Raw genomic sequence first — 13,456 nt, forward strand, 5'->3', positions numbered from 1 at the left:
CTCTCAAAACTTATTTCTTATGATGGTGTACTCAAGCTAATTGAAAAATGTAAGCTATACTCATCTTGTGGCCCCCGATGACATTTCATCCAAGCTTCTTAAAAAAACAGAGGAGCTATTGGCGAGGTTCCTAACATTAATTTTGTCCCGGTTTCGTTCTACTGGCCTCATACCATCGGACTGGTTGATCGCAAAGACCATTCCTGAAGTCCGGCAACAGATTGGATCCCTTTAACTATAGGCCCATATCACTCACCAGTCTACCATGCAAGTTTCTTGAGCACATTGTAGTTTCCCATTTAATGACATTTCTTCAAGCCAATAACTTTTCCCCTTTCAACACAGTTTTTGGTACAGTTACTCCTGTGAGACTCTAGCTAGCTGGCATCGCGCATGATATCCTTACATGTCTCGGCAGGATTGGCCGTGTTAATGTCATGTTCATTGATTTTACCGAAGATTTCGATTGGGTTCCCCACGCAGCCTTATAGCTAAGTTATCTGCTGTATGCATTGATACATCTGTTCTTAACTCGATTCAAAATTTCTTAGTAGGACATATAGGACTTCGATCCTTATTGTGAAGGGGCTCATTATTTCATTCCCCGTATCACCACCACCAATGGGAGGGATTATACAGGAACTTTACATGGGGAGAGGATTCATCCTCTTTTTCCCTCCCCAAATGTGCTACCGAATGTACGATCACCACCGGCAGTGGGGTAGAGTATTGCCCCTGGCGATGAAACTCTCCATTCATCATCTCGCAATAATGTTGTTGTTGTTTGTCAAAGCTGATGACAAATCTTCACAGGCACCCGTTACCTCTCGTATTCCCCAAGTCTCAGTCATTGGTCCCCTGCTATTTCTTATTCATACTTGGGTCTTTGGGTTTGTCGTCGTCTTCCTTTTTGCAAACGAATGCGTTGTCTATCGGAAAGTGTCAAACATCCTTGAACATGATGCCCTCCAGAGTGACTCAGACAAGATACACTCGTGACTTTGCTCAATCAATTCAGGAAAGTGTAGATGTGTACCGTTTACAAGGACCACTCCAGTTCCTTCCTGTTATCGCTTTGACTTACGTCCTCTCGAACGGGTTTCATCCTTGTTGTGTTTTTTTGGCCGACATTCTTTCTTGGTCTCATCATATCTCGCACGTGATAAGCTGTGCCAACCGTACGTACTCTAGGGTTCCTACGTCGTTCTTTCAGTCTTGGCCCCCAATATATTAAACAATTGACGTATACAATCTTTGTGAGACCAAAACTTGAGTACGCTGCATCAGCCTGGGACCGTCACCAAGCATTCCTTAAAAATGCAATTGAAAATGTTCAAAACCGTGCAGCCCGATTTATACTTCAGAACTGTCGTCCGGAATGTAGCGTGATAGAACTAAAACGTGAACTGGATTTGCCTGTGTTGTCACAACGGTGCGAGCTTTCAGCCTTGAATCTCATCCACAGGGTATACCACAGTAACTCTTTACGTTCTTTAACGATTGAGCCTCTATTCTATTTATCTGGGCGCAGGGATCATCTTTTTAAGGTTAAACCACTACATTGTGCAATAAAACTGCTTCTTCCAGTCCTTCATTCCTCTTACCACTAGACTCTGGAATGTAGACGGGTAGATATCCAGCGAACCGGGAAGTATGAAGGGAATTACCTCAGGACGAGAGCGATATCGGCGATGAGAGATATCTGCGGCTGTTATCCTGAGGCAATTCCTTTCATAGGCTCTGGAACTACCTTCCTTGTGAAGTTACTCTTATCACTGATAACACATTGTTCGAGTGTTCTATTCGTGAGAATTTTTGCTGCCTGTAGTTGGGTTGCTGCGGAATGCCAGATAGCTCCCTTTCCCATAGTCACTGTTCTTTTGATATCTCCGCTTGATGACTATACTTAATGCTTTGCACAATTTTTGTTGTATCTTGCTGTTAGCAGTTCTCCTTCCTTATCTTCAAGTGCTTTGATTGTAGCAGGTTGTGCATTGTCTAAGTGTGTTGCATACACTCATTATGAGGTTTGCACCATTTGTACTGGTTGTACTGTCGACAGTTTGTACTGTTTCAAGTTGTGCTAAATATTGTCCAAGCGTGTTGACTGCACCATTTGTTATGTTGTTCCTGCTTCTGCGCGACCTTAACTTATTTACCGATAACTAAATAAGTTTGTGGAACTTTTTTCCGGCAGTTCACGTATTTATGCAGTTACAAAGTATGCAAAGTATTCCGGAGCAACATTGCCGGCATCATAATATTTCCGCATATTTAGTCATTTCATGCCACATACTTGCATGCATATCTTGGAAAATATTTGTGTGTAAAGTCCCAGGCCCTACTGATAACATTTCCTCTACGAAAGCAGAAGATTTTCATATCCAAATATATCCTTCAGGGTGGCTTCGTAACTCCTTTGGCCTAGCTTTTCAATGTTGAAACTGTAGAGTATGGTTGTCGTGTATGTGTTGCTTCCTTTTATTTTTTTCGTGGTATAAATATGTTGATTGTTGAATGATCTTATGGGTTGAAACCAGTTTTTTTTAAACTTGTGTTCACCGTAGCGGGGTTTAAATCTGCACTGCATTTGGCATTGCATGCATTCAATTTATATGGCGCCTATGATTGCTGGGTTTGCATTAAATTTCTTGTACAAGGCTTTCAGGCTTCTTTCCTCCTTTCAGGTGGGTTGAAGAAGATCCCTATGAAATTTTAGGTAGCGTGCATACGTGCATTGAAAAGACCATGGAGAAGCTGGTAGACCTTGAGATTGATCCAAAGGACATTAAAGGTATAAGGCACACATTTTAAGCATTTGAGCTGGAAATGTGTCTTGCTTATTAATCTGTCATGTACATTTTACTTTTAATATTACCATGTTTGTGCAAAGTCACTATCTCTGTAGCACCTCTTGCTCTTCCATTCACTAAAATATTTATTTTTTTGCTTTTGTGTGTGCGATTCTGATTAATGCTACGGTATGGTAAAACTGCTTGTTGCATCTGACATTGCACACACTGAGGGATTGGCACAGGATTTTCATTTTTGCAAAATTTTGGAGAACCTTGTAGGATGAGGGAAGGGCACATAAGCACATGTCCGTGTCGTGTTTCATTTTGCATGGTGAGGTGCTCCCTAGTCTCAGTTTGAGTTCACGGTAAGCCTCTATAAGTCAGTCAGCATGTAGAGGCCGGCTAGTTCTCATTGTTTACTGTCGGCCGTGTCACAATCCCCCGATTTCCCCGATCCTGCGATTTCCACTTCAACACAAATTCGCAAAATTAAGGTCCTGCAAGATATTCCTGAAACACGCTCGCACACGAATTCGCAAATTATTAAGATTGCAAAATTAACCACTTTTACAGTAATTTTTGACTAATTCCATTACAATTTTGAGTAATCGACTACAGAGTCACCAGTTACCTTTCAAGTAGAGCCTGACTCGTAATACCAATGATCTGTGACAGATCTCCTGTGTCCTTGTTTTGGGGTGTGCGTCTGGAACGTTTTCTAGTTAGTTGCATGGTAACACGCAAGGCTAGCGCTTTATGCCATCTGATGCCAACAATTAAGATTGTGACAGCGTTTACACCATATATAAGGAAATTCGGAGTCGGTGAGCTCTACTTCATGGACTGTAAAAGTTGCTACAACGCTAGATTTTTCCTGCTCCAAGATCTGCTACGGGCAGCTTCTTGTCACTTCCATCACTGTCTCTGTAATGGTTTTCATTGCATGACCTTGAAATTATAGCTATGATACCTTCTTGCGACATGGTGCTGTGGCAGGTGTATCACGAGACTTGCTTGCTAGAGTCACCAGTGCTTGCAGCTCATTTGCCTAATACTCTTGGCATGTTGTGGACACATACCACTGTAAGCAGTGCCTATTTGCTGATGTTTTCCATCCGCTCTTATGTCACCCAACTTCAGCTTGTTGATGTTGTGCGATAGAAATACAGGACCCCTGTGTGTTAGGCTGCAATGATTAGGCAGTGGTTTGGGTATTGGGAGCGTGGGGAGCTAGAATTAAACGGCAGAGGTCATATTGTGGAAAGCTTTAAAGTATCTCTTGTAGCTATTCACATGCACATGCAAAGCCAAGTATACTATCTGGTAATGATCAGGGTGTCGAACCGCAAAAAATACGGGTTCGGTTCGGGTTTGCGTTGTTTTGATTTCGTTCCGGTTCAGTTCCGGTTCGGCCACGCCAAAAACCGAACCGGTTCGTAAACCGGTTCGCAGCCCCGAACGGGTTCGCGAACCGGTTCAACGCTTCCGTTTTATATATTCCATAAAACTGCTTTTATCAGGAAATGCGTGGCTAATAGCTTACTGCTGTTGTCTGCATTGACGTCTTTAGCGGTGAGGTAGCTCTTTAGCGAGAGAAATAAGAAATGGATGAACACTTATTGCAAATAGAGTCCACGCTGATGAAGCGGTGTTGTCCCGCTACTGTCTGTTCCCAAAATCTCTTTTTCACACGCACAGTGCCAGCAAGATAAACTTAAAGGAAGCCTAATAAGATGGACAGCGTAAAATAGACGACAGTACTTGCCGGCACACTGCCTTCGCAGCGTGAATCGATCTGAAACCGTACTGAAGCATGTCGAAAATAAGCCTGCCAGCCTTACTCTGTCCGAGCTCACAGCAGTGTACTATTTAATCCACCTCACAAAGGCAATGTATCACGACACAACTGCACTACCAATAAGCAGAACCACATTTACTTTTCAAACCACGACCAATCAAACAGGCACCGTTCTGCGTACGCTCCTTCTCCACTTCTCATGTTTCTGACTTGTTTAATTTTTACTGCTCACGTGTAAAAAGAAATCTTGGGCACTTATTTGATCACATATTCGTCGTGTAGAGCTACATAACTGGCCTACTCCATTCCGGTTGCATTCGTCTGCGTGGCACCTCGTCTCTGAAGAGTAGACGCCGCATCATCGCGTGCGTGGGGCGCCAGCCGCGGCGCTCACAAGGACAACTGCGCTTCAACATGTTATATACAACATGACTATACGTCGTCGTCTGACTGCTAGGTGAAAATTTCTGAAATCCATGATATAGGCGCGTGATGATGATACCGATGTGTCTTCGTTCGGGGATAGAAGGAACTCTTGTGCTGACTTCTATGTCCGAACCGTTTTGTTGCGAACCGGTTACCGCTATTATTTTTTATGGTTCTGCTCCGGTTCGGGTTCAGCAGTGTTCTGAAAATTTCGGTTCGGGTTCGGTTCCGGCAAAAATAACGGTTCGGGTACGGTTTTCGGTTCGGGTTCGGTTCGACACCCTGGTAATGATAATGATAGTACAGTCGACCCGCGTTTATCCGGACTTGATTTATCCGGATCCTGCGCTATCCGGACAAGAAAGCACGGGGACGGATTTCTCCCCACGTATTTCCCCTTCGTTTATCTGGACTTCAGCTTCCGGACTCGGACGAGAATTCCAGGGAACAGAAGTGACTAATACCCAACAATCGTTTTCATTTATCGGGTCATTGTCCAGGAAGAACACTTTGCTCACACCTAGTCTAGCGAGGTCTAGGACCGTGGTCGTGGCCTCCTCTTTACTGACACAAAGACGGTGTTGGTAGGAAGAATTTTCTATCTTTCCGACTTGCACGTTACACAAAAGTAGTCCACTGAGCAGTCTGGTCATTTCCCAAGAAGGTCCGCAACGAGGACCCCTGCGCTGCAACCACAGGTGACGACATCGTCAGTGTCGTCACTTCCGATAGTGTTCAATGATCAAAGCGGGGATGCACCAGCTGTGACTGTAGAAAATGCGCGGGCGGCACTGGGAACAGCGCTAGTGTTTTTCGAGCAACAGAACAATATTTTGCAAGTTAATGCCATTAGCAAAGGTTTGCAATAACTGGATGCGTGTATTAGAATGAAGCATATGACAATGGATAGTTTTCCGTGTAATGGTCAATAAAGATTTCCTTTTAGGATCACTCTGGATTTTTGTGTTTCACTTGTCCGGTTCCCCCGCTATCCGGACATTTCCACAGGAAACGGAGCCGTCCGGATAAACGCGGGTCGACTGTAATACTGTAAAACATGATAATGCTAACTAAAGGATAATGATACTGTAAAAAATACTTTCAGCCATTGGAGTTACAAACCAGAGGGAAACAACAATAGTATGGGACAACGTGACTGGCAAACCCTTGTACAACGCAATTAGTAAGTATTTACTACGCATATTTTTTGTATCTGGAGAAACTGCTATGTGTGCTGCTACAAACTTTAAGGACGTGCAAAGAAATATTATGTTTGCTACAGCAGTTACGGTTAGTAACAAAGTTCGGTAAATGTGTGTATCCCATAATAGGGATTTGAAGCTCTAAAGCAGCTGTCCCCAGTAGTTTGGCACATGACATCGTGTTCAACATTAATTCGCTTTAGCATAGTGAAATCCCGAGTTTGCGGGAAACACTAAGAACGACGCAACAAGAAAGTTAGGAACCACCAAATGAGGAATTTACTTAGGACACTGAGGCAGACAGGAGGGAGGGGAGATAAGGTCACACAGTGCCCCTGCAAGAGAAAGCGAGGGATTACCAATGGCTGATCCAGACCCTCGGTTTGAGGGGAAGGCAATTTCTTTGTCGGCATGCACAGTGGGGTAGAGAGGGAAATCCAATGTATCATCTGACGTTTTGGGGGTGATCCCCCCCTTGTGGATCCGCCACAGGGGATTACTCACGCAACAGTGCGGTGGCACTGAGTGACCCTATCTCCCCTTCCTCCTCTCCACATCAGTGTCCTAAATAAATTCCTCATTTGCTGGTTCTGAGCCTTAGTGCTGTGGCACGTGTTTCCCTCAAGCTCAGTGGTTTTACTGGGCTATGGTTCTCCATCAGCTAGCCATGATTCTCTCAGCTCTCTCAAGTCTATTAATTATCTTGTTGTGTGTTATTTTATATGGGCTTCCATTTGTTCACACTTTAACTTACTCTTCTGTTATGTTTTTGTCTTCCTCGACATATTTGGCTAGCATCGTAGTCGCTACCAATGGTTGGCATGTCACAGCCAACATCACTTTTGCGCCATAGACACATAATTAACATCATTATTCTCACCAGGTTATATGATGAAGTGTGTGGAGCTGTCTCTGTATAGCACCTTATACCCACTAAAACCTCTATGCGCTAAAAAGTGCTAAAGTTTTAGCACTTTTAACAGTATGGAAGTCACCTCATAATGGTCTGTGGTATTTGCTATGTGTGTACTGAGCATATATGTTTCTCATTGTTTTATAACAAATTTCTCAAAGGATTGTGTGGGATGATTGTGGAAACCCCTTGCAGTAAAAATTGTTTTCTTGTTTGGTTTAAGAGTATTGTAAAGCATTACAAAATATGGAAGCCTTAGCAAAAGTGCACATGCAGTTTTGTTTGGTGTATGCTAGTGGTAGATTGCATGTAAAGGTCTGTATGTTATGTTTGTGTTCCTAGTATGGCTCGATAATAGAACCGTACAAACTGTGGAGAGGCTCTTAGACAAGGTACCGGGCCACGACAAAGACTTCCTCAGGGTGAGTTGAATATCAGATTGATAGATCTTCTGTGCTTTAGTATTACAAAATGTCACATCTAACCATACCTGCCAACTCTCCCGGATTATCCGGGAGACTCCTGAATTTCGTTCAGTCTCCCAATTGTACGGACGCGTCCTCCAATCTCCCGGAAAGTTTTGCGTCTCCGATGGTGCTCTTCAAACAGAAGAAATAAATGCATGTGTTCCTCATACTTGCCAAGTGCCTTTTGACGGGTGTTCTGGTTGAGCACAACCAGCCGCGGAGCGTAAGCGACCGCGTGTTCCAGCTGTTCCGAAAGGTGCTCCTAAGATGTGACTATGCAAAGTGCCATATTTGTGTGCCTGGGAAGGGAGCTACTAAACATTGACTTGCATAGTTGTTAGAGGTGTCTCCTGTCCTCCTCCCTGCCCACTGTAGGATGCATCCACATGGTCGTTGCATTTTCAACGTCAACCAATATGCTCATCTTCTTGCACTCTTTCAAATGGAGGTACATTGCCGTAGTCATTGGCATCCCAGCTAATATCACCTCGACGCTTTCAGAAACCCGTCTGCAGGATGGAGAATGGGAAAGATGGGAAGGGAAGCCCATTTCTCATGCTTTTTTTTTTTTACTAAACTTCAACTTCATTTATTTGAATACTGTGGAATCTCAATATAACAAAGCTAAGGGGTACCACGATTTCTCTCGTTGTATAGAACAATTCGTTATATTGAATTGAAGGTCACGCATCGGGTCCTTCGAGAGGGCGGGCGCTGTACATAAGCGTCTAACCTCCGCTACGACGCGGAAAAGTTTTTCACGAAAAATGACAACTGCAAAAACAATGCCAAAAGGCACGTGCTGCATTTTATTCCTTTGTGAAATAGCCAGTTATTCGCTTCTGCGTCGTGCATAGAAGACGCGGTGTCACGCATTGCTCATATGCCGCCAAAGCCTCCGCAGCTTTCGCCATATCGTATTACGATCCCGCAAACCTTCGAAGTATTCGAAGTACAGTCGACCCGCGTTTATCCGGACGGCTTCGTTTCCTGTGAAAATGTCCGGATAGCGGGGGAACCGGATAAGTGAAACACGACAATCCAGAGTTATCCTAAAAGGACATCTTTATTGACCATTACACAGAAAACTATCCATTATCATCTGTTTCATTCTAACACACACATCCAGTTCTTGCAAACCTTCGCGAATGGCATTGACTTGCGAAATATTGTTCTGTTGCTCGAAAAATAATAGCGCTGTTCCCAGTGCCGCCCGCGCATTTTCTACCGTGACAGCTGGTGCATCCACGCTTTCATCATCAGATTCTTCTTGAACACTATCGGAAGCGACGACACTGATGACGTCGTTATCTGTGATTGCAGCGACGGGTCCTCGTTGCGTACCTTCTCAGTCTGAAATGACCAGACTGCTCAGGTGAATTACGTTTGTGTAACGTGCAAATCGGAAAGGGAGAAAATTCTTCCCAGCAACACCGTTTTGTGTCAGTAAAAAGGAGGCCACGACCAGGGTTTTCGACCTCGCTTGACTAGGTGTGGGCCAAGTGTCATTCCTGGACAATGACCGGATAACTGAAGCCGATTGTTGGGTATTAGTCACTTCTGTTCCCTGGAATTTTCGTCCGAGTCCGGGAGCTGAAGTCCGGATAAACGAGGGTGAAATACATGGGGAGAAATCCGTCCCCATGCTTTTTTGTCCGGATAGCGCAGGATCCGGATAAATGAAGTCCGGATAAACGCGGGTCGACTGTATGTCTATGGCAGCGTGTCTTCCATGAGGCTCTCCGTTGCAATTACAGTCGCCGTCCGATTTTTCGGACTCGGCGGGGATCGCGCAAAAGTCCGAATAATCGAGCAGTCCTAAAAAACGAATTTCGCTTCAAAATAAACGTTACTAAGCCCTAAGAGGCTGGAAAATTTGTCGATGCTTTCCTAACGCGCTTCCAGCTCTGCCTGATGACATCAGCTTCTATTTCCCGAAGCGACGTTTCGTCAATGTACACTGTCAGAGGCACCGCCGTCATCAGGTCCGCAAGTCGGCTTCACCTAACGCATGCGTGCTGCAGGTGAAGCTCGCTTTACAGCGCTGTCGCGAGACTCGCGAGGGAAAGCACGTGCTGGGCTGTTGGCCAAAAACGAAGACGCAAAAGCGTTACGACCACAGTTACGTGGTTACGACAGACCTCTTCTACTCAGAGGAATGGAAAATGAACAATCAACACTGCCTATTTTTTTTGGCTCAATATTTTAGTTGTTTGACTTCTTTTGATACGAATTTCCGATGATACCAATATTATCCGTCACCCCAAGAGAGAAATTCGCTGGTTGGGCAAACAGAGTCCGAAATATCGAGCGACAGAGCTGCACGGTGTCTGAAATTTTGGACGTTCTTATACCTGAACTTTATGGGACCCGAAGCTGTTCCGCGAACGAGTCCGAATAATCGAGCATGTCCGAAAAATCGGTCGGCGACTGTACATGTCTGTCCCCGTCAAGCAAATCATCTAGTCTGATTTCGTCATGTCACGCCGACATCAACACACCCGAGTTGCAACACCGTTCGTCTACAGGGCATCCAACGAGAGGATGTCACTCAGTTTGTAGAAATAGGTTTTAGTTTAGAAAATCATCAAACTAGTTGGAATACACAGACTTTTGCCACAGTTTAGGACCATTTGCATTCGTGTCACGCATTTATTGAGCAACTTTTCAAAATTAAACCCTAAAAATTGCTAGGTGCAGGTAACCTTTTTCTTCGATTTGAAAGCCCGTGATTTCGATTTTGAAAGTCCGTGAGCATAACATACTCTTTTCACGGAAGCCCTGCAGTCTTTAACAAGATTTCTTCAAAAATTTACGCCCAAAAATATGTCGCGCTTAAAGCACCGTTGCCGAAGCTTCCGTTTGCGCAGCTGCTTGCTCCATCCAATGGCCTGCCCTCCTTGGCAAGGAGGAAAGGAGGCACTGATGCCTTTGTCTGCATCGGTAGCTGAGGCTCGCTGGCAACGGGCGTTTGTGCAATAAAGGGATCAGACAATGAGACAGTGTGTAAAGGAAATGTTTATTCCATCTGAAAATAACATAAAAAAATAGCCTCCAAATGAGATGCTCAAATTGCCTTCCATTCTCTCCGTTGCATAATTGACATCGGTACACTGTGCTTTTTGCAGTGTGCAGAAGGTCCCATCGTAACAGCGTGCGACAGAACGTGGTTATTCTTTGTTGCGCCTCCTTCGGTGTCTGGGGACCAGTTTCACAAACTGCATTTTTAACGCAGCCCCAGAAGCAGAAATCCATGGGGTTCAAGTTCGGTGACCTCAGTGGCCAAGGCACGGGCCCCTGGTGGCCTATCCACTTTTCCAACTAACGGCAGTTAAGAAATCCATGTGTGAAAGAATGCGTCCATCGGGGTGCCGTCGTGTTGCTACCACATTCTTGCTCGCTGCGTTAGAGGTAATTCGTCAATAAAATTTAGTAGAGCTGTGCAGATATTCAAAACTTCGAATATAAAACGAATATCTGATGCAATTCGAAGGCCATTCACAATCAATCTTCAGTATTAGAAAATTTCGAATATTTTCCGAATAGTACTGAAGCGAGGTATCCCTAACGCCATTCTACAAGCAGGCTTTGACTCATTACATGTAAGGGTTAGGTGAAGCCCACTTCACGTCACTGCCATTGTTTGTGTAGTGTATGAGCCTGTTGCACTGAAGTTTCGTCCGGCGTCCGCAGCGCCAGCCGTCCTCCTCTAGTGTAGAGCGCCATTACTAGATGGTCGTGTGCGGCGTGTTCTCTGTCTTACCGCTGTACCGCGAACATAATCTCTTTTGTGGAAATCCTTGCACCACGATTTTTCAGAGCCGCATTGTAGGTGATACATGCTCGTATACGGAAGAACCTCCGGCTACATGACCACAAATGGAGCTGCAGAATACGGTTCGGAGTGCCCCCCAGCGTCGTGAAACAGGCCCATGGCCTCATTTTGCAAGTCAGCTTCACCTCATTACAGTCGAGTGTTAGGTGAAGCTCGCTTTACAATGTTTACAATGTTGTGTCATTAAAGTCTACAGCTTCTGTCAGCTCATGGTCAGCACTGTACTCTGGACACTGCATGTTCCAGTAAATGTAATCTCAACTTTCAGAGTTACGTTCAGTAGCAGATGGAAATATGTGCAGTTTCTAAAATAACTACACGGAATTCACAGTATAAACACAGAAATGAGGAGATGCATACAAAGCAGGCTACATGGAACATGTTGATTAACTCTCTATGCAGTTCATCCCACTAATGCAGCCTACCATACACAACACACAGGGACCCTTCTCTCACGATACGTTATGCTGGGTGAAAAGGCTCACAAGTTTGGAGCAGAAGGTCGAATGAGCACAACACCATAAAATATTTCACCATGAGGTATTCAAAATTATTCGAATTGAGCCTTTTCTGATTATTGGAATTCGATTTGACATATGAAGAAATTATTCGGATTTTATTTGCAGTGCAAGTGAAATATTCGTAAACTATTCGCATTTGAAATTTTGCTATTCGCACAGTTCTAAAATTTAGCACTGTCTCTGTGAGGATTTCTTGAACGTACAAGCACCTTGTCAAGGTCTCTGCACATAATAGACACTGGTCCCAGGAGACTGGCATTTAATATGTCTGCCCAAACAATAAACGACCACTTGAACTGAAATTTTGGTTCTCCCAACTAGTGGAGATTTTCTGAGCTCCAGTAGAGCGCATTATGCAGGGATACTTGTGCATCGCGCCCAAAGTGTGCCTCGTCTGCACAGAACGTGCCCCATTTAATCTGTTTTATTGTGTTTGTTCAGCATGCCAGTTGCAGAAATGTGCCCGTTTCACAAAATCATCACCGCAGAGAGTTGATGCAAATTCGCATGGCACGGATGATACTTCGTGTGATGTAAAATGTTCCATACAGTTACTCTACCCACTCTGTTTCGTTGGCGATACGCCACACACTCGCGGGCTGGTCTCGTTCAACAGCTGCAAGAATCCTTGCGCGGTAGTGGCTTTGTCGGCGGTATTTTACACTCGGCCTTAGAGGTACAGTTGCGCGAAGGCATTAGTAAATTTGCTGAATGGTCCTGACAGTCCTGACAGTCCTGACAGTCCTGACAGTCCTGACAGTCCTGACAGTCCTGACAGTCCTGACAGTCCTGACAGTCCTGACAGTCCTGACAGTCCTGACAGTCCTGACAGTCCTGACAGTCCTGACACACTAGCTTTCAAAGTGCTCAGTGTAGTAAGTAACTGTAATGTAACATTAGCAGTGCCGAGCGCCAATATCATTTTCGTTTTCTCCTCGTTTGAATAGCGTTCACTTGCTATCTTACAATGGTGAAAGAGCATGAAATCAGAATGGGACAAAAAGAAATGCTGTTCTTAAGTTACCCATTCCAATCAAGGCAAAAATGGAATGTAAAATTGAAAAAAAGGAGAGGCAAATCTGTTCCAGTGCTGTTATCAGTCTTGCTTAGTATCATCTCTTCAGTCGATGCTCCTGCCAAACTAAAAACAAACCAAAAGAGAATGTAGCCGTGGCCACTACCTTTTAGTGTCTGTTATCTGGGTCTCCGTTCCCGCTTCTACTCGACTCAGGCGGAGCGAGCCGTCTGCAAGCTGAAGCTACTGCAAGCTCGCTGGGGCGAGTGGCTGATTTTGCGGGCGTAAATTTTGTCAATAAATGTTGTTGAACACTGCCATGTTTTTGTGAAAAGAGTATGTTATGCTTGTGGGCTTTTCAAGGTCACAAAGCGAGAAGTTCCCTTAGCTAGGCAATTTTTAGAGTTCAGTTATGCAAATTTGCTTAATTAATGTATGACATGAATGCAAACAGCCTCAATCTGTGGCAAAAGTCTGTGTGTGT

The 13,456-nt window shown here is 44.5% G+C and overlaps 1 protein-coding gene across 2 annotated transcripts in view; it reads left to right on the forward strand.

Annotated features, from left to right (window-relative positions):
* The window catches only part of LOC135385629 (glycerol kinase 3-like), a 51,955-nt gene that overhangs the window by 2,801 nt on the left and 35,698 nt on the right, over nucleotides 1–13,456 (forward strand). For both annotated transcript variants that reach the window (XM_064615074.1, XM_064615075.1), the window contains 3 exons: nucleotides 2,688–2,794; nucleotides 6,125–6,202; nucleotides 7,477–7,556. In XM_064615074.1, coding sequence (XP_064471144.1) covers nucleotides 2,688–2,794; nucleotides 6,125–6,202; nucleotides 7,477–7,556 — 265 coding nt within the window. The remainder of the gene's footprint in view (nucleotides 1–2,687; nucleotides 2,795–6,124; nucleotides 6,203–7,476; nucleotides 7,557–13,456) is intronic.

Source organism: Ornithodoros turicata, chromosome 2 (genome assembly GCF_037126465.1).
Source record: "Ornithodoros turicata isolate Travis chromosome 2, ASM3712646v1, whole genome shotgun sequence".
NCBI classification, from domain to species: domain Eukaryota; kingdom Metazoa; phylum Arthropoda; class Arachnida; order Ixodida; family Argasidae; genus Ornithodoros; species Ornithodoros turicata.